Source organism: Epinephelus fuscoguttatus, linkage group LG19 (assembly GCF_011397635.1).
Source record: "Epinephelus fuscoguttatus linkage group LG19, E.fuscoguttatus.final_Chr_v1".
Classification (NCBI taxonomy): Eukaryota; Metazoa; Chordata; class Actinopteri; order Perciformes; family Serranidae; genus Epinephelus; species Epinephelus fuscoguttatus.
Window position 1 is genome coordinate 5,162,064 of NC_064770.1, and position 22,559 is coordinate 5,184,622.

Consider the following 22,559-nt stretch of genomic DNA (forward strand, 5'->3'; position numbering starts at 1 on the left):
TATAAGCTTACAGAGAGTTTATAAAGATATTTATTTAAAGGCACTGATTCAGCTTTCCACCTGTATGTAGGCAGGCGATGTAAGCTCAAAATGATGTTGCAGAAATACGATAGGTCGTTCTTTGAGGGCTAAGTGGCACAAGTCCCAGTTACCTCTGCAGCCTTATGCTGAATTCATAGAATTCAATTCTACAAAATGAATTCCAAAACATATTCCATTGCTCCTTTGATCTGTTCCCTTTGCCCTTTAATAACAATCTGTTGTTTAAATGCCTTAACATGATAAAATACAACATATCTTTGTTAGTGCTTATGTTGTTTCTACATTACATCTTAAAGCTCACAAACTCACCAAAGTTCGAAGAACGACCATCTGAGAAGCATGTATTGGCTGGTGAAGGTCTCAACCCCAGTCAGATTTATGCAGTCCTCTCTCATTCATTCAGTGCCAGTGCTGCACCATGTTATAACATGTTACAGATTCATGAGCGCTCATATATTCAACAGGCTGACCCAGAACATACGGGACATTAATAAAAAGTCATTCAAAAAAATACGTTACAGACTCATTTTCACCCATTACTAATAATCTATAATAGGACAAATTCCCAAGTTCACAAGTTTTTCATCAAAACTTGCCAACTTCAAGTTAAAGACGAAATGACACAATTGGTGGATGTTCTTGTAGTTGATGTGCATAAGGTCACTCCCCACCTGAGCACAACTGAAGTTCCACGTATATTTTAGATAATGTCAGATTTACAGAAAATACTGTATACATATTATTTTGCTGTCAAGCAAACTTGTCAACAGTTTTGTAAAATTGTATTCATAGTTGCTGGAAGTTGCCATTACCACTGTACATCTTTCATTTGTTTCTTTGTCCTGTATTCTGTGTTTTCCAGCAGACAGATGATGCTGCCCAGACGGACAGTCAGCCACCAACGCAGACTGTACCTGAAAGCACAGACAGCAAGGCCCAACCCAAGAGACTCCATGTCTCTAACATCCCCTTCAGGTTCAGAGACCCAGACCTCAGGCAAATGTTCGGTGTAAGTACAAAAACATCTGATGTACAGAAGTTCTGAGATTTGGGACACCCCAAGTCGATGTTTTACAAGACATTAAGATTACAAAAAAAGAAAGGTGAAATAGCTGGATATTAATTTTATGTTGAATTTATGACCAGAAGACAGATCAGTCACTGAGTATTTCCTGTTTTGCTTGTCTTTACAGCAATTTGGCAAAATTTTAGATGTGGAAATCATCTTCAACGAGCGTGGTTCTAAGGTACATGGTGTTTCTGTTTTTTATCTAGGCATGTCTCGGAATTATTATATTTTCTTTATTTTTTAAAAACTTTAAACTTGTGCTAAATGTTTGAGATTTGTCTGATCCAGAAGAATCAATCAGCGCAGAAGTTTACATTAAAGGAACGCAGTTGGTTCTGCTTCTTTGTGTTTGATAAAACGTTGACCTATATAGAACATTCTTACTGACATCCCCCCTCTCAGATAGGCTCAGCCGATTAAATTAAAAGTGGGACTGCACACACAACTGATGACTTTCACAAGTCCATTAGAACCCGTTAGAAGTACAGACAAGAACACTTATTAAGAAAAGCCATATATTTTAATGTTATTAAACAAATGTATATGTGTTGTCATTAATATCCTAAATGAAAAATCACATTAATGAGGGAAAATTTGACACTGATGTTCATTAAAGGGTAACTCCAGTATTTTCCAACACCATATTTTTGTGTCTAAGTGACTAATAGGAACAACAATTTTTCAGACTGATCCAATATTGCATGAGAGCATTGCAGCCAGCAGCAGAGAAACAGTCTACAATATAACCACTTGGTGCAGGTACATTCATTCCACTTTTGTCCACTAAAAGTGCTTGGTTCTGCCACTTACAGGCGCAGATTGTTATAATGAGTGTCTAACAAGATTGTGGAATGGACCCTATAGAGAAATAAAATGTATTTCTGTACCTTTCGCTTCTTCCAGTCTCTTTTGTGTGCAAGTCTAATTCTGAAATCTTGCAGACTTTTTCACATTGTCAAAATCCATGACATTGAAAACCCTTAAGAGCGCACCTATTACACTTTGTGCACTCCAACACAACAAACCATTACCGGCACTCCATCCAACTCTCACTAACAAGTCTACTGTTTTCCTCCTGCAACAAGTGACCCCTCACAAGATTTCAGACTTCTTCTTTAGCGAGACTTGGACGCAAAACAGACCAGAACAAGCGGAAGGTATGGAGAAACATGTCATTTCTCTGTAGGGTCCTTTTGAAGTGTTGTAAGATGCTTATAAAAAATAGTCTGAGTCTGTCAGTGGCAAAAAAGTGCTTTAAGTCTATATAAATTGACAGAGCACACCTGCCAGGAGTGGTTACATTGCAGCCTGTTTAGGGGCTGCCGGCTGCAGCAGTCTTGCTCACTACTGGACCAGGCTATGATTATTCCCCCTAAAGTTTGGAAAGAAACATGGAAAATAGGGACCAGGTTGAAAAATGCCACATATCCCCTCTGAGTATGTATTCACTCTTTAAAAAAAATCCCCACACAAAAAACAATAATCAAAAAAACAAACAACAGTTGTTGTTGATAAATGCAACATTAAAACTCTCTCCTTTGTTTTAAGGAGATCCTTCTTTTATACTTCCTTTTGAAGTCCTTTAATTCCTTTCAGATTTTTAGAGTGACATTATTTTGGTAGATTTGATTTAGTCTTTTATGATTCATGTGTGGAATATATTAGCTGTACTACCTTGCAGTATAGGAATATTGCTGTAGATGATTTATGTCTAGGTATATTGTATGCAACTGTCATAAACCCCTGCTATAAAAATGGAGGGTTTATTATTGAGGCATGTTATTAACCCTCAAGACCTGAGTTTATTAGTACATTGTAGGTAATGAATGGGAGAAAAGAGTAGGAGGCTTCAATTCCAATAACTAATAGTTTTGAATTAAAATGTCATACAAACGGTATTGCATTTTTTTCATTGCTCACATTAAAAACTTCACTGACTTAAATTAATCTCGGTTCTTCATGAATTCATATGACCGTTTACCAAACCCTTCCCCCAAGCAGCGATTGTCCAATCACTGAATAGCAACCGAAGCAAGGGGAGACAGGCCTGTCAAGTTTTGCATTTCTGAATATGACAAAGCAGTGAACGTGGGGCTCTAGTAAGAGTGATACTGGGCTCCCTCCTATGTTCCCAGGGTCCTATGTTCCCCAGATTTATTTGGCACACAATGGGAACATGACCTAGGTTCCTATGTTCCCAAGCTGTATAGAAGACATTATGTGAACCTGAAAAAGATGTTGCTCAGCTTTGTATTCGCTTCATAGCACATGGACTGGGGTCAGGGGAGGGGACTATAATTATGACTCCATAATTCCTCCTGAGTAATTAAATTGCACTGGACTTGATGTTAATGGTATGTGCTCTACCTGGTGAGCTACCAGGGTGCCCCAACAGTTACTCTTTTGCATGGAGAATAACTCCAAAACATATGTCAGTCCTAAATTTGAAATAATGATAATTTGTCAACCAGCTAACTAATTAAATCAAAAAAGGAATAAAAACAAAAGACAGAAAACTAGAATTTGACTACTGCCATTTCCAAACAGGTTAAGATTATGAAAAAGGTTTAGTGTAAGGTTAGATAACTGTTTTAACTCGAACACAATGAATGGTTTTGTCCCATTTTTTACGTAATGAAACCAAAAAACAACTGTTCTAACTTAAGCCATTAACATTAGCATGTCTACCTGCAGTAGTAACACTGCATTAATTCCAAGGCCACCTTAATTAATTTCTGGGGTTGCAGGCCATTTGTGTAAAACACCCATTCAGGACCGGAACTTCCACTGCCTCAGAGCTGGTCCTAGATTTAGCCATGTCAGAGTACTGGCGAACTTTAGGAGCTCTGTCCAGTTGCTGAAACAACCCAATTGCCAGAAAAAAATGTTGGCATTGTACATTTCTGCTTCCATGTGCATTTTACATTATTATGTTATGTATACAGCAACACTGTGGACAACATTTGCCTACCTTTAGGCACAAAAACCAATGGGATAACACAAGGAGAAAAAAAAATCATGTTTTCGTTCAAAATACATGAATATGAGGAGCAAAAGCAACAATGTCCGCTTTTTGTGCCACTATCCCCACTGGACAAACAGGGACGGGTCGCTACAGTTATTGAAGGCAATCTCTGCCTTAGGGGTCTAGTAAGTGGTGCAGCTTCTCAACTGAAACTCTTAATAAACCTGTAGAAATTTCAAAGCCAAGGAATCTCTGAAGCTGTAGTACTACAATACTCCAACAATGCTAGCGCGGGTGGCAACCAATCATGCGGGACATGGTCTCAATTTGCGTGACGCGTGAAAAGAGACAGAAATGCTGTGCAGTCCCGCACATTGCGGGACGTCTGGTCACCCTACTTAGCCACTCGCAAGCAGCAGCTAGTAGGGGGCCCCATTAGGGGGCATTCCAACGTGTTGTCATTGTTGCAGTGTCTATAGGGGTTTCATCATATTGTCACTGATATGGACCAATGTCAGCCATCTCTGGGGGCCCCCTTCCAGCTCGGGGCCCTAGGCAATACCCTAGTTTGCCTGTCCGGTTGCGACGGCCCTGTCTCTAGACTTATGGTTTCGGGGGCTGTGTCTGCTGGGTCCATGCTGGCCAGATCATTCTGTTATGGCAGTTCGATTTAGCCCAGGTAGGGCTGTTGGTCTCAAACTGTTGTCCGCAGCTAAGCAGGTGTTTCGTCTAGGTGTCACGCCATCTAAAATCCTCTCCACCTGGATGACAAAGTCAGCTCATGTACTATGTAACTATAGAAATGTTGATGTAATATGACTGAAACATGGGAATTCAACACATCTATGCTTTGCAGAAACATACAATATCAACTATGTTCTGTTTTTGTTTCGTTTTTTCTTCTGGTGACTGGGCTGGCTGAACAGCTGGCTACACTCCAAGAACCCCAGCCAAACTCAATGTTTGGCTGGAACACGCAGCTTTAATCTCAGTCTCTTAGCATGTTACCATTTATGTAGCACTCAGGTGCATACCCATGACCTATTAGCAGGGTTCCAATTTCAAAATGAGTTGGCCAAAAACGGAATTTCCAACCCATTGCAAAGTTAAATTTCAGATGGCAAAATCAAAGTTCACTGATGAAGAAGAGAAGCTGGCTTTTGTCTGCCTCTGTTTGAAAACTGCCTAAGGAGGCATCCAATGCATTATAAATAGAACTGTGGGTACACCCATTAAGATGTCCATTTTGGAGTGTATACAGCCCTTAAAATGCAACTGAATATGTGCCATGCTAGAGAGAAAACACCATGACAAGCAAAGTAACAGTACCTAAGGGGGCAGGGCCATGTGAAGAGTCAGCTTCCTCTTATGAGTACTTTTTTTTGTGTGTATGTTGTTTTGTTTTCCCCCTCGGACTTATATCATGTAATATTATTGTATACTGGTTAATATAAGACACGAAGTAGAAGCTGAAATTGTATTATCTACTGTGCTCCTATTGACGCAAGCCATTGTTTTCTGTAATGTTGAGTGTGAAATGTAAAAAATAATGTGCATGTTGTTCTTGCCTCTCTCCGTCCTGCATGCAGGGTTTTGGGTTCGTAACGTTCGAGCATAGCGTGGACGCCGACAGGGCCAGAGAGAAATTACATGGCACCGTGGTAGAAGGCCGTAAAATAGAGGTGCATGTTCTTAAATACTTCTTCCTTCCTCCTGTCCTCCTTTTCCTCCTTTTCCTCTTTGTGTTTGTATGTGCGTGTGTGTGTATTTGTGTGTATGAGCATTTGACAGTCTACTGCCACATCCCACCTTGCCATCTTCCTCATGTCATCAAACTATCAAGTCATCTAAGCCTCATCATTTCCCTCTCCTTGTACAGTTTCATTGACCCAAACACAAATAAATGTCAAAATATTACTAGTCTGAGGAAATTGTATATAAAAGACTTTGCTTGTTTTATTTTTTGTTTGTTTACTTTTTGTTACTTTTTCCTGTTTTACTTAATTTTGTACTGTCAAGGCAACTGGCCTTGCCAAAGGTTTAAAAGTGAACATCCACACTACCCAGCATTATAGACAGACATATTTCTGTTTAAGAAGGTGCATAGATTGCTTTGGAGCTTGGCCATTAATGTTCAAAAGCAAAGATGTTCCTATATATGTTTAATGAAGGATGGAGCATTCCCCCAGAAAAAAGTATTGAAATCTTGCTTATCTAAGGATAGAGGAAGTCCTTAGGAATCCCAGAGACAGTGAAGAACGAAATGTAAGGTTCACAGCTAACCTGATTCAGTAGCATGACAGTACTTTAGTGCTATTTTAATGTCTTGTGTCCACTCAGAGGAAAAAAAGGTGGACACCATTGGCCTTAAAGCATAACTCTGCCCATTTATTGCATCACATTTGCAATCTTCCATTGCTAATACTTTATATCAGGCAATGTATAAACCTGTTGAACCGTTAGATATAAAATCATTTCCTTCTATGGTTGTACCCTGACAAAGGCTTTAATACCCTGGCACCACAGGAAGTCTCCATCAAACCGTCCAATTTCAGTCACTTATCCGGTAGCAGCAGGCTAAGCAACATAGCCAAGATGCCACTTCCTCCAGCTCTTCATGGGGGATGCAGATGGGATATGTAATCCTTCCAGCGTGTTCTAGGTCTTCTCTAGGGTCTCTTCCCAAAATACTTCCACAGGAAGGAATGAGGCCAGGAAGAATCAAAACGCCAAACAACCTAAACTAGATGCTTTTGATGCAACACAGAGGCCCTGCCAATTTTCTCACTCTATGACTAATAGTGAGCCAAACCACCCTGCAAAGGAAATTCATTATTTTGGTCATCCCAAAGATCATCACCAAAGGTAAGGATTGGGATGTAGATTGATTGGTAAATGGAGAACTCTGCCTTAAGACTTAGCCTCCTTTTCAGATGTGCAATATTAATAAAGATAAAGAAAAATGGCATGACTTATACCTGCTGCCTTTAAAAACACAAATAATACAATAGGATTGCTATTGCAATACAGACAAAAAAATTTTAGAGTATAAATAAGAGTAGTTCTGAAATAGCTGTGAAAATTAATCTAGAGTCACTCTTATCCTATAGACATTCTTAGCCAGTTAAAATTTCTCCTTACCTGTAAAGCCTTGGGCTGATAATTGGTGCTGCTGTCAGGTCCCTGTCCTGATACCTGCCTGGTTTCTCCCTGTCCCTCTTCTATCTATTGCAATAATATAGATAATAAATGTGCAAAGCAAAATTCATAAATAGAATTAGGAATAGTAGTGGTGACATAGCTGTGGAAAGTAATCGCACAGTCACTTTTGTGCTATAGATATTTTCTCTCAGCCAGTTACAATCTCTCCTCACCTGTGAAGACCCTGCATGATCATCCTTGCTGGCCTCTGGTCCACTGTCTCCTCCCTGACACTGCTCTTTATATTGTAGCAATAAAGATTTAAAAAAATATGTGCAAAGCATTAGTGAGCACAAGTTCTGCGCAGAAATTGAGGAGTGGGTTTATTCCTAGCATGAAACTAGCTAGCAAACGATATAACTAGGTAACAATAACATTAGTATGCTTGTTAACTACCTGAACTTGATATATTGGCATCTATTAATTAGTCATCATTTGGCTAACATTATCTACATGCAACAGCATTACTGAACTTACATGGTTTGTTTGGAAGAAACTGTGCAAGGGTTTTTGCTTCTTGCTGGCTGCTTTGCTGAACATGGTTAACACACGGCAGCACTGCCCAGCAGCACACGTCTCATCTGTGCGACTGATTCTGATCACAACATGACAGTGTGTGTATGCGCCTGGCACCATCCACTCATGGTGCATTTAAAGACAGCTCAGAAAAACACGTTACCACATGTTAAAAACGAATTGAACAGTTGTAACGGCTGTAAAAAGTGCAGGGGACGGAGGGCACATACACGGGAAGTGCGGGGCACATGGAAATTAGTTATAGAGACCAAAACCATGAATTTCGCCTCACTTTGTTACATTCCTTTCTTCCTTCTAGATTAGTTAAATTTTTGCTATTTTATGTAATCTGACATGGCTCAGTGGTATCTTGATTTCTTTAGCTAGCACAAAACTTGAAACGTAAGTAAACCCTCAGCAGTGTTTTCTTAACTAGAATTAATTTTCCTAATCAACTGTTATCATAATCTGACAGCTAGAGAATTTTACGCTAATTTATGCAACAGTAAAACAGTTTTTCTGTGACAAGGAAAGGCTAGAGCAATGACCCAGGTAACATTAAAACTTTATAAGATAAATATGATTTTAGACTACATTATTTTTTTGTGTTTTATTACAGATCGATAACATGATCTGAATCTGATTTTGAAAATAAATATATAAATTAAAGATAAAATATGCTCAAGGAGCCTTCAGAGTGTTCACTGGTTCTGTAGGACTATATTTGAAAGCTGAGCCAATATGTAGTTATCTCTGAAGTGAAGCAAATGAGATATTTTTGGTCCAGTCAAACAGTATGATGGAAAAAGAAGCTTGTCCAGACAAAATGGCCGGAGTTATGCTTTAAGAAACCAGCTTACTGCTTGTATAGCAAGAGCTGACAGAGAGCATTTGTGCAGTGGAATGATTGCAAGTTTTCTTGGCCACCTGAGTAAGATGCTGCTTATTCCTTTCTCATCCCCTCCTCCCCCACCATCCTTTCAACGGTAGCTTGTTTAGGGCCCCATCCAACACAGTTACAACGGTAACAGTACACAAACAAGTTTGCGGGGCCAAGAGGTTTGGGAATGGTAAGTGTGGGCAAGCAAGCCATTCTGCCAGCATTTCCTCTCTCTCTTCCTCTCTCTTTGGAACGTTTGCAACGCTAAAACTCACGTGACATTTCTTTTTGAATTGTGGTTGAGTTGATGCTGTATATTGATATACATATTTTCTTGCGTGTCGGAGTGCGTGTCCATTCACTAAGTGTTCTCCTGAAGCTGCGTGTGCGAGCGATACTGACTGAGATATGAATTCGTTTGCACATCTATCTGAGATTGTTGGAAACCCATTTATTAATTTATTTTATTTTTCTTTGGAAAACAATGCACCCTTATTTTAATTTACCCTGTTAGCTGTTGTTTGAATTTGGAATGATTTGATTGGTTGATTGACTGACTTGGTTGGTTTATTTGAGTACATTTCTTTTCTTTGGTTGTTTTTTGATCTTAATATTATTCTTGCAATGAATTAGAGAGACTGTTGTCTGAGTGTGAATGCTTTGTGTTGCTTTCGTCACAACAGTTCTTCTCACATTTTAAGGTTGACTGGATGTTGCATAATGCTCCCAACATATTGTCTACTACCCTTCCCCAAATGTCATTTTCTTGGTCTGTTTTTCCTCCTCCTCCTTCCTCCCCCCCCCCCCACTGCATGCATCTATACATTTACAAACCATCATTTTGCCAAGTGCATCTGTTGTTTCTTTACATTTGTCTGTATTCTATTGAAATGTCAGTATAATTGGGGAGAGCATGCCGGAAAACGTCAGAAGATAGAAAATATGCAAATGAGAAGGACAACTGATTTGTTTTGGATGTGTTTTTAAGTGTTTCTGAATGCTATTCCGAAAACACACAAATGACATGGGTGTTTGCCGTGATAAAGTGTACTGCTTTCTTTGTTTACAACATTAGGAAACTATGCATGCAGATTTACTCTAGTGAGTAAAGCACTTACGACTAAGATATAAGTATAACTCATGGACTTCTCTTTATTTGCTGTAGGTCAACAATGCAACAGCCCGAGTAATGACAAATAAGAAGACTGTCAACCCATATGCAAATGGTGAGGCCAAGTCAGTGTTTTCTGTCCTTATATAAAGTATTCATCCCATTGTATTTTTGCATGTGTTATGTTTTTTACAACGTTGAATCAACATAGATTGTGGCCTTTTTTTTTTTAAGATATTTTTTTAGGGCATTTTTGCCTTTAATTGATAGGACAGTCAAGTGTGAAAGGGAGAGAGAGAGAGGGAATGACATGCAGCAAAGGGCCACGGGCTGAAATCGAACCCGGGCCACTGCGGCAACAGCCTTGTACGTGGGGCACCTGCTCTATCCACTAAGCCACCGATGCCCCTAGATTGTGACTTTTTATGTCTTTGTGCCAGCAATAGCCATGGCTGGAGGTATTACGTTTTTGGGTGTCCATCCATCTGTCTGTCCATCCAATTCTCATGAACGCAATGGGCTCTAGTTTCGCAGACTGGGTGAGGCGGAGGCGCAGCGCACCTGCGCTTCGCCAACTGGGTGTGGCCAGGTGGATTTTGCAAGTTTGGCACACCGTGCACGCTGGCGCAGCTACTCCTCTTTCCCACCTCTGTCCCTCCAACCTGCGCAAGTCAGAAGGAGGGAGGAGAGAAGGCGTGGAGTGGGTTTTACACACATCACACCAATCAAATGAGCCCCTCTCCTCGCACCAGCTGACAGTAGACCTGGTTTCAGCTGGCGAGCTTTTAGCGCACCTTTGGCAAAGCCTTTTGGCACAAAACTGTCACTGCACCAAGCTGCATCTGTCGACACCTCCCCCTGCTGCGCACATCGGTCTGCCCATCTCAGCACACATCGGTCTGCCACACTATCAAACTGAGCGCACCTCAGGTTGTGCTGCTCAAAACTAGCTCTGCGCGGGTTTCGCCACCCTGCGCCGTGCCAGGAAACGAGAGCCCAATATCTCAAGAACGCACAAGGACACAACCTGTATTCTTCTGGATGAAAGTCCAGTTTTATTTGACCCATCCACCTCCCCTCCCTCACCTTCTGCCTTACACTGGAATTCCACTGGATGTGTGTCCGTTGCGGACCGGCTGCGCTGGTTATCCGCTGCGTGCTCCGCCGTCCGTCAACACCCACCAGCTGCGTTTGCTGTGTGGAGCGGTGCAGCTCCGCCAGACAGCCGGAGTCATGATATTACAAGATGTAGTTTCTATAAACAGAACCACAAAACCAGAGGAGTAGTAGGAAGACATCTCGGTGCACCTCCATAATTAACATCTCCTCATCCATGGTGTCAAGGGGGTGAAATGACGTCTGAAAACCTCTGACCTTCAGGCCTGCCTCCACCCATTATGGTGTTTTCAAGGTGTAGTGCAGGGAAATATGATCCGCCATGAACACTGTGTAATTTATTTTGAAAATTAGCCGGATGTTTTATTTTGTTTCTGTGCACGACTTCCTGCCCTGCACGATCTGCTCTGTGCTGAATTGCTGTGTTGTGCTTTGGCGTCCGGCAAAAATAGAAGTCCTGCGTATCTGTTGCAGAGGGCTGCAGCACAGCTACAGCCGGTGGAAGCACACACATTGACTAGAATTGAAACGTATTGGCTCCGCTGCCGTTCCGAAGTGCAGACGCAACCAACACGCATCTGGTGGAATTTGGGCATTATGTGGACTTTTTATATGCCACAGGGCGTGTCAAAGCATCTGTATTTGATGACCTGGGATTGAGAACGGTAAAATGTTTTGTTGTTATGTCTATACAACAGGTAATCAGACGGACAAATTAACCATTAACCATTTTGTTGTTAATGTTATTCAATCATACAGTTTAAAATTTCTTGGTAACTGCCGTATCAAGGAGGTATAGACTAAAAAGTAAAATAAAATTAAATATCTGACTACATTTCCAGGTAGATTTAAGTTTAGTGAGAACATACAGGTTTGTTTAAACTAGGTACACTAAAACACTGTTCCCTTTGTTATCTTTTTCTCCTCCTCTCTGTCTTTTTCTTTTTCTCGCTGTCTGTCTTCTTTCAGGCTGGAAGTTAAATCCAGTGGTCAGCGCTGTCTACAGCCCAGAATTCTATGCAGGTAGGAGGACATGCCCTTCTCCATCTGTCACCATCTCCTTTGTCGTTATCTTCCTCCTCCTCATTCATTTTGTTCTTCAGCTTCTTCGACGTCTTCATTTTCTACCCCCACCCTCAAACCCCCAACTCCCACCCACACCCCCTTCATTTTAACCTTCGTCACCTCTCCCTGATCTGCTTTCCTTCCAAGCAACATGCAACCAAGAATAGTCTGTTTTTAGTCTGAGAACTATGCTGACTCGGACACACGCATCAACAGACTGTCATCTCTGCTAAAAAACAAACACACATTCAGCAACCCACACTGCCAGCCACGAGCCATCTTCAATCTTGGCGATCCCAGCATTCACCTCCCCCAAACCTTAACCACTGCCCAACCCCCCACCCTGTCATTAACTATGGCCATTAAGGTGAAAAATACCTGGATTTCTTGATAAGAAGAAGAGAGACAGATAAGTGTGGCAGAGGAGAGGAGAAGTGAAGGAAAGCAAAGGACAAGAGACAAGGAAATCTAATTGTCCATTTCTGCAAGGACATTAAAAGGTGTGAAATATATTTTGTAAATTAAAATCAATATTTTCAATTTCTCCAGACAGTCGTTTGCCTAATTCACCCCCACGTTCTTTTAATTACAAAATGGCTTTGTATTGATTTACCTTTGTTTCACCTTTTGAGTATCCAAAATGCCATTGGGGCATGTATGTGTGTGTGTGTGCGTGTGTGTGTGCATGCATGTGTGTGTTTTGCATGGATCTGCACATGTGTGAGGAATGTACAAACTTTTCAGGCCCCTTCTGCATAAGTAATTTGTGCTATTATGTTATTAATAGATAATGATTGCAGTGGTTCAGGATAGAGGCCAGGGCCTGTTCTTGTGGTTAACTGGTTCAGATGTTTTAATAGCAGAGCAGATTATGATTCACAAGGCATTGGTGAAGACTCACCAAATTACCACTGCAAATTTCTTTAGCCTCATTTCCACCCAGCAGTCTGGTTTAATTCAGTTCATTGCACATTAGAATGGTTATTTTTGTGTTTTCATTGTTAAAAGCCTTGGATGTTACCAATAGAACCATTCCATTCTGTCCCATTTTTTCATTACTCTTTTGTTGAGGTACCTAGCACACTGATCCAGTACTAAAAGGTGGGGCTAGAAACACTGCAGTCCATTGATTGATCAAGACAGGACTGTCACTCTTATTTTACAAGGACTCAGTGTACAAATCCGCTATTTTTGAATATCCCATCGATTGTGACAGAGACTCCAAACACACCAGACTGTTCTTTTATTCTAAAAATGTTGGCGTGCAACCCCGTTCCATGGAAGATCATGGAGGTGTAAACATTCTCCTGCATCATCATTGTAGAGGAAACACAGTGAGACCTGGGGCCTCATTTATAAACGAGGCATACAGACAGAAGGCGCCGTTCGCCACTTTCTAAGCAAACATTGGGATTTATAAAAATCTAACTTGCCAGGAAAATGTGCAGTCTTCCACGGAAGCTCTGACCCATGCGTACGCTCAAAAACTGTAGACATGAGAAACTGCAACCCACGTGGTAGAAAGATAAAAAAACAAGGAAATTAAGACTAAACCCAGTGCTCTCCTGGCTCACCTCCCTGACACTTAACAGCAACCATGGTAAACTTTCCTCCCATCCTATCTATTTCTGTACAATATATTTGCAACGAAGACTTGTTTTTGACTTGTTTGTGACTTGGCTGTGATGCTTCACAATGGATAGGCAGCGTGATAACGTGTTGTACTGTTGCTTACGGTTTTCCAATGTGCCCTGCTCAAAAGAAGAACAGCTTTCCACTTCGACGTGCATTAAAATAACTGACGGCCAAGTGTGCCCGAAGCACCAAAGGGCGCCATTCAGTGGTAAACAAGGAAAAGCTCTGTGCAAGGGATTCAGAAAAAAAGCCTCATACTTAGCAGGGAAAGCCTTTTCAAAAAAAAAATAAAAAAGCTTCAGATAGTAGTGGTAAAAGCAAGCAAGCAGACAGAAACAAATTCCCCAAGAACACCCACAGACTGTAAAAAAAAAATGGATATCTATTGTGACATCACCCACTGCTTTGAGGACTCAAGTTTGGCATTTTGGCCGTCACCACCTTGGTTTTATGGACCCAGAGGTGAGAGAGGCTGGCGCTGTGAAGGAGTGAGGTGTGGATCTAACTTAGAAGCCGAGGACAGTATCTGCAGACAGTCTGTCACTTGAAGTGGCCCGCCTTTAATTATGCGTAACTTTTTTTTAAAATAAAATGTAAACAGGTACCTTTTATTAAAGTTCACCGCTGGTACTGTTGTCATGAATTTTTGTACCAGGCTGTAGACATGGGGGTCAATGGGGATTGACTTCAAGTCGCCAGTAAAGGAACTGCAGTTTTTGGCACTTCCTTGTTGGCTTTATCTTTCAGCCCTCGAGATTACTGCTTGAACCAACTACTTAGAACAACTTAACATCCCCCCCTTTCAAAAACGGTGGCGGCCAGTACAACCCCTGATCAGTTTATGCTAGAATTTAATGAGTCCTAGTTGCTATCTACCTGCATATTCCAAGCACTCCTTTTCATTCAGACTGTATGAACACAGCAGAGTGGAATAGCACTGGGAAGAGTTATCAGTGTGACTTTAAGGGTAGCCAGGCCACTCAGTCCTAAAATCAAGGTGACAAAAGATGAATAGGAACAATTACCAGCCTCGCTCCTCTCCTTGTCTCTCTTTGAGAAACTCTTATCCTTTGGCTCAAACCTTCCATTTTTCATCAGGTCAATGAATGATTCACTGTTTCTATTAGCATTTTATTAGATCTCCTCTTTGAAGAGATGTATAATTAGGGTTGGATATGGCACCTCGATCTCCTTCTCAACCTTCACTCACCCCAGCTCTCAAATTAAGCTTTGTGTCAGTTGTCCCCAATTAAGATTAATGATAAGTTAATAACAATACCACTGCAATAGCTCCACTCCACTGCCACTCTCTCTCTTCATTCGTTCTTTCTCTTCACACACCTGGAAATGGGAGAACACTTGACACATTGTCTCCAGAATTCAAATGCTAATATCAACTACAGGTGTACAGTTCTGAATACTGCTAAAATATCTGTCCTTAATCGGAAATTTGTGCATTCTTCTTTTGGATGCTGTGACATCAGGGAAGGTGTGCATCATTTTCTGTTCTCTGTCTCCAGTACCAGGTTTTCCCTACCCAACAGCCAGTGCAGCAGCAGCATACAGAGGAGCCCACCTAAGGGGTCGAGGACGGACCGTGTACAACACATTCAGGGCAGCTGCTCCCCCTCCCCACATTCCAGCTTACGGAGGGTGAGCAGTATTTCTTGCTCTTGTCCTGTTGTCATTTCTTCCTCTTTGGTCTCTCCTTCACTCTTTCCCTTATCCAATGGCAAGTCCTGAATCTCTGTGCTCAGACTCAGCGAAGCGGTGCATGCCAGCCTCGCCTCACAGCGATAACACACTCCCCCACTTCCACAGCATGCTGAATCGACCAACAGGCATGCTCCAAGACATGTGCCTTTGCACGGACTCATGGGAAATGATTGTCAATTTGGCCTTGTACTGTGGTGTCATTGAGAGAGGCTGTGTTCATGGCGGGAGGTCCTCCACTTTGTGACCACTTTTGGAGTTTATCCTTTGCCACAAATAAAAAAATAAAAAAAGAAAAGAGAAAAACATCTTCCCAGCCCCAGCAGCATCTCTGGCTGACCCTCCATGGCTGATTGCTCTGGAGATGAGCCAAGCAGAGCTGTGTATTGTGGGCAGTCAGATCTGATTTGCCATTATTCTGTTGGTTCTTTTTATTTATTTTGCTCTTTATGACTGCAAGCAAATGGACACTAAGGAGGCTGGCTGGGAGTCTATTTTAAGATGAGATTTTTTTTCCCCCTGCTCTCACTAGTTATATTTCCATCCGAATATAGTGGTAATTTCCAGAACACTGCAAAATAAAATGCGATTTAGTATGAATTTTCATCCACTACTGTTATGCGAATATGGAGAACAGTTGAAAATGTAAATGTGTAAATATGACATTTCTGCTTGCATCATGTGTTAATGTGAAGAAGTATCCTCATCACTCCACACACATCTGATGTTTTCATCTCTTCAATGGAGGTTTGAGTGACGTATAAGTCACGCGTTTCACGTTAACGTATCCTCATACAACCGTTCATATGACATTCTATGAAAATGCACACACCACAGGAGGTAAGGTTTGTGCAAGTAGAGGTACCGTGGTTATGTTAAGGAAAGAAACATGGTGAAGACACGTACAACTTTTCTGCAGTAGTTCTATGTTTTTCACATTTCTGGTATTTCCACGCCCCTTTTTTTTCAGATTGTGCAAATTTAAAAAGCATAGACAAATAAGTGGATGGAAATGCATGTACTGCTAACAACAGAAGACATAGACCATTTCAAACTTGACAAGAGGCTAAATGGGTCCCTTTGTATTTCCTGGAATTCTTTGCAGTGTATGTGAATGACATCAGCTGACATGGAGTAGACATGGACACAAGCTGTTGCCTAGCAGTTCTATAGACTGAATCACCGTGATGTCGCACTAACACTTCTGGGTAGATAACTGGCAATATGAAATCGGAACTCTTGCTTATTTCTGTTGTCATTTTTAGTCATAACTGTAATGTTTAAAGATATATAGTTAAATCCAGTGGTCTGACATTTCTGTAATGCTGTACTGTGTTGCTTTGCTACGAACAACTAAATATCCCAGCACAGAAGCTAAGCAAGCATGCAAGCATATCTCGAATATTTTCTCTGCACTGTCTCACTCATTAACTGATCGAAGCAGCTGTAGACTGTAGAAAATTTAGTAAAATATTTAGTCCAAACACATTATTACATCCGTGGATATTCACGGACTGCTGTCACATCATTTCAAATTTTCTAATTGCTCCACGTATTGTTGATGACAACACCCAATAAATGCAAATATACTGCCGAATACCAGTACCAAAGGGACTGCTGCACACTGACCTTTGGATTGATACCTCACTTGACCCAATACAAGCTTCCATGTCCTCTCCACAGCCTACAGTAGCCAACAAGAGCCTGTGTTGAAAGAAAGAGTCTGCATCTCTTCCCTGTATATAGAGCCAGCCAAGAGCAGACTAGTGTGCTCGTGACTGAGGCTTGTTATAGTCAATACCGTTTCCAACATGACGGTATGTAAAACCATTTAAATATGAATAAATATTCAACAGATGGTTCTTTTAATGTCTTAATGGGAAAGTCCTGGCTTTCTTGTTAATTTACATGATCTACAATTCATTTTATACCATAAAGTCATAAATAGTAAAATATCCTTTTCAATTGCATTGTTATCTGCTCTGGACTAGGTAAGGCTTTATGCTGTCATCAGGCATCTGTTTTCAAGGAAATATTTTGGCCAAAATGTAAACCTTCTATTTTAGTGTGCTTCAGCTTATATTACTCAATTGCAGAAGCACTGATTCAGACTGTTGGAGAAAAAAAAGGAAAAAAAAAAAAGAAATTTCTGTGTGTCACCTTTCAAAAGAGACCCTGTGTGTCCATGTACTCCAAGTGGTACAAGAACAGCTCTCTGTTTACTTTAGGTATGCCTTGGATAGACATTTCAGGCTCATTTTGCAGGAACAGTAAATCAGCAAACAGCGTGAAAAGCAAATGAAAACGAAAGCAGTTTGTTAGTGGCAATAAAGGCTTGTCTCTAATGGAAGCTTGTCTCCAATGACGGCCTGCCTCTCTATTCAGTTGAGAGGCAGATTCTTGTTTTTTAAAGGCTCTCTGTTGGGGGAATGAATAGTACCTTCACTCACACACTCTGTCACTGTGAACTGTAGAAGAACCGTTCACATAGGATCAGGGAGATAGGTGTTTAGGTGAACAGTCGCACATTGTCTTGATAAAGAGATACGTGCTACAGATTGTACTTTCATTAACACTCCTGCACCGCTTAATTGCCCTGGTGGCAGTCGGATGGTGAATTATTAATGTGGACTGTGATGTATTTTTATTAAAACTGTCTCAAGTGGCAACGACCCGGCTCCAAATAGATCCTGTGATACAGCTAGGAAACCGAGTTTACTTTGTGTGTGTGTTTGTGTGCTTGCACTTGCAAATTGTGAGGACTGAACATGAACATGTTTGTAATCAACAGATTGAGGACATTTTTGGAAAGTGAAGACATTTTGGTCAGTCTTCACTTCTTCAAAGGCCTGTTTGAGAGTTAAGACATGGTTTTAAGGTTCAGGTTACCATTAAGTTTAGGGTTAGGGTTAGGGGACAAAAAGTGTAACACTGAAAGTGCTCACTTGGCACTGGCAACAGGCATTAGTGTCTTAGAAATATTTTTGCCCTCCATTTGAGGTTATCTATTCATAACTCTTAAAAGAAATCATGACATGTAGTCCTACAGAAGTCATTCTTATGAGTGAAGTGACTCCCAGAATCACCTTGACATTTGAGAAGTTATTGATTATCAGAGATAGCACAAACAGTGTGTAACTAGTCTATTGGCTGGTGAAAGTGGAAGCTTGGTCCTCTGAGAAGCTCTTCTTGTTAAAAGGAACTCCATCATAATGCAGTGTTGACAGCAACGTCCTGCTCATCTTATTGTACTCTAGATGAGGAATGCTTTCTCTCTCTAACACACACAAACCTGCATAATCTCAGCACTAATGGTCCTGCAGTGCTTTCATATCATTAGACAGGGGATTCCACTGCAGATCAGGACACAAGAACAGAGAAACACACACAATTATGGAATTATGATCTTGCCTAGCTGTTAAGGTGAGATAGCATGGGTGTTTAAAGATAAACGCCAGGATTTTCCTCTAAGTGCTCTCAGCTAATTGCTTGTGTTTTTGTTGTTGTTTTTGTTGAAAATGACTTCACAAATGAAATCACTCTACTCGTCATATTTAACTCAGCCTGCGAATACAGTTTTATAATATTCTGTGGTTCTGAAGCCTGGATGTATAAAGGCAACTGGATACAGTGTTGGAGGCGGGGCCTTGTTCATTCCTATAAAAGTTGCCCAGTGGCGCATGAAAGCAAAAAGGTTTGACCTTAGTCTTCTGCTTACTTGAATGGGGATAAAATGATTCAATGGTGCCACTCCTCTAAACTTTTGAAATGTCATCGAAACAAATGGACCCATTTCAGTAGTGAAACAAGTCATTTTGCGGGGCTTGTGAGATTTTAAAAAATGTATTCACTGATTTATAGATGTCTCTTTCTCAAAGTAAGTCTATGGAAAACAACTCTTGGGCCCAGTGGCATCATGTGACGGACCTGGTAGTTGTAGTTACATGGTTTGGCCACTATGTCAAATTCACTTCATGGTCTGGCACATCTCCTAGGGTCTGCTCTGGAGGACCTTAGCAAGTCTGAGAGAGTAAGACTGATGATGTCTTACACACATTTTATAGTTCTGCATTGAATCTACGCCGTAGCTTGACGTGCACCTCCCCAGAACTGTAACTATGCATTGCGGTGACGCAGTCCTCCTGTCGCTGTATAGTGACACCATTTCCCTCAGTCGAAACGAAGCTTGTATTTACTTTTAGTTCACAGATAAGAAACAATAAATTGTGAAGACAGTAAAGCCTCCACTAAAATTGCATTTTAAGTCTTGTGTGTGATTTATCCTGCAGGGATTTATACTTAGGGATTTATTCAGGTTTCATATGAGAAGAGGAAATCTCCGCTCGTCGCTAGGCTAATTTATATAATGTAAAATGCCATAGGCTGGCGCTAATAAAGTTAGCATGTTGTATTTGTTTGGAAAACATGTTTAATGTGACAGTTGTTCTGTTGGTGAACCTTGTGAGTTGTAATGGAGCCAAATTATGTGCTGTTACCTTTGTTAAATGTTGCTGTTGTCCCTGGTTTTATATGAGATGAGGGAAAAATCGCTGTCCGCTAGGCTAATTTATACAATGTAAAATGCCATAGGTTTGTGCTAATATCATTAGCATGTTGTATTTGTTTAAAAAATGTGTTTAATACAGGACAGTTGTTTTGTCAGTGAACCTTGTGAGTTGTAATGGAGCCAAACTGTATGCTGTTACCTTTGTTTAATGTTGCTGTTGTCCCTGGTTTTATATGAGAAGATGAAAAGATCGCTAGTTGCTAGGCTAATTTATACAATGTAAAATGCCATAGGCTTGTGCTAATAATGTTAGCATGTTGTATCTGTGGGGAAAATGTATCCGGATTAACATTTGTCTGTGAATGCTGTGAGTTGTAGTGAAGCTGATTTGTACTTGTGTTTGAACTTGTCTGTGTTAAGCCATATTTAGGCTAATGTGTGTTTTGAATCAACTAAACTTTACAGCACTTAACAGAAACCTCCACCGCTGACTAGTGTTTTTGAGGTGTAACTGCAGTTACATAAACACACCACCGCAGAAGTAAAGGCTCTACGCACAACCATAAATCCCCTTTTAGTGATGTCATCAGGGTCGTCACAGCTACTCAGAACAGTCAGAAACTACAGATTTATAGCAGAAAGCTTTAGTCACAGATTGAAGGTATGAAGTTTGGAAAATGTGATGGCAAGTGAGGGTCTGTTTTTTTGTTTTGTTTGTTATGACAGCTTTCTATCTGTGTTGTTTTTCTCTAATGTTTTTATGTACATTAGCACATCAATCAGGATTTACATTTAAAGCAAATATTTGTTTCTGATGAATCTACTGATGATGGTCACTGTCAATTACATCTGTGTACACCACACATGCAGATTGTGTGTTAAACAACGATACATAATAAGTAAACTTTTTTTTTTCTAACCCAATGCCAGAATAAATGTTGACATTATACATTCCTGCAAACCACAGATTCATTACATTTGTATGTTGATATGTAGTGGACATGTTGGAACTTTAAATTTCTTTACATTTCAACAATGCTGTGCTTAGCATCATGTTTAGGCACAAAAAACACTCGGTTATGGTTCATAAGACATCATGTTTTGGCTTAAAATACCCGTTTTTGTTGGCGAAGTAGATACTGGATAAGCATCAATGTCAGGGTAAAATACAATCACTTTTGGGGCACTGTCATTGTGGAGATAAACAGCGACAGGTTGCTAAAAAACACCAACATTTGGCGGGTAAAAGTCATTGGAAATGGAGCAGAACAACAGGTTTTGTTGCCAGTTGGTATCAAACAGTGGTCTGTAGCTTGGGAGCTGTCTCGCCTAGCAGTTGCATCATCCCCTCCACCTCTAGATGATAAAGTCAGCTCATATACTACATCACTTTAGAAACGTTGATATGATGTGTACAAATACATACAATTGTAATGCATTCGTGGTTTACAGAAATGTACAATGCCAACATTTTCTTCTGGCAACATGCAGTCAGACCAGTAATGTTATCGCAGCAAATATAGTGGGACATTTAAGTAGCAAAACTAAAAACTATAGGTATACACTTGACGGAGGAAACAGAAAATTATCCATTTAGTTACACTGCTCCTCATGCGTAAATGTGCACAGTGTCTCAATGTGGAGTTAGACAGCAGCTCTGCTCTCTGCTATCTTCACATTTTACATAATGTCATTCATATTTTCCTCATTAATGAAAATGTTTAATTATTTCACTCACCTGCAACCCATCCGCACATTCTTGCAAATGTAACAAGCAGAGTGTACGCATGTTATGAAGCCACATAAGTAGCTATCTCAATAATGCCCCCTTGAACAGGAAAATACTGCACCATTCTGACTTAAAACCAAGTCTTTGTTGGTCAATGGTGCAATTACTCTCTGCTGCCTCAAAATAGCAATCCGCCAACCATGCACCTGAACATACTCCCAACATACTCATGGGCACACAGATGGGTGCAAGAATATTACACAACAGGGACGCTGGCTTTGAAAATTACATCCATGCCAGTCTGAAACTACAGTAGCAATGACAGTTGCGCTGCACTGTGTGCAATTTGCACAAGGTGTAAGATAGGGCCCTTAGGGGCACCCAGGAGCTCAGTGGGTAGAACAGGCATCCCATGTACAAAGGCTATGTCCTTGCTGCATGTCATTCCCCTTCTCTCTTTCCATTCACATTTGAACTGTCCCATCAAATAAAGGCAAAAGAGCCAAAAATATATACATCAAAAAAGAGAGGGCCCTTGGTGTGCTGAATCCTTGTGTCCTTGAAAGGTTGGACTCCATAATTCAGTTTCCCAGTTCAAACTCCCAGTAACACAAGTTGAAAGTGTGCATCCTCTCCATCAAGAAAGGCCAACGCTCCTTGGCATAATTCTTGAAATACCTTTGCACATGATACGCAAAATTGCACATTTGGAACATTTTAACAAATACATTAACTAAATACATTATCAACAAAATGAATGAAAGCCATATATTAAAAAATATACTAAAATAGAAATTAATATATAGCTTTTGGATTTATTTTTTCATATTTGGCTTACATTGGGTCATCATGCTAAATATATATACATATATATACATATATATATATATATATATATATATATATATATATATATACATATGTATGTGGCCGTTGTGTGTGTGTGTATACATATATATGTATTCAATACATTTTTAGATAAACACCTCAGTATAAATCTGATGCTGCTG

The 22,559-nt window shown here is 40.4% G+C and overlaps 1 protein-coding gene across 13 annotated transcripts in view; it reads left to right on the top strand.

The window, feature by feature from the left end:
• The window catches only part of rbfox1 (RNA binding fox-1 homolog 1), a 567,561-nt gene that overhangs the window by 501,710 nt on the left and 43,292 nt on the right, over window positions 1-22,559 (top strand). For 12 of the 13 annotated variants that reach the window (XR_007447797.1, XM_049560284.1, XM_049560291.1 and 9 more), the window contains 6 exons: window positions 905-1,051; window positions 1,236-1,289; window positions 5,666-5,758; window positions 9,839-9,899; window positions 11,870-11,923; window positions 15,121-15,253. Coding sequence is in view for 12 of the 13 variants with exons in the window: in XM_049560284.1 (XP_049416241.1) it covers window positions 905-1,051; window positions 1,236-1,289; window positions 5,666-5,758; window positions 9,839-9,899; window positions 11,870-11,923; window positions 15,121-15,253 (542 nt within the window). In the remaining variant the exon portion in view is untranslated. The remainder of the gene's footprint in view (window positions 1-904; window positions 1,052-1,235; window positions 1,290-5,665; window positions 5,759-9,838; window positions 9,900-11,869; window positions 11,924-15,120; window positions 15,254-22,559) is intronic. The other variant, XM_049560280.1, reaches the window with a different exon arrangement.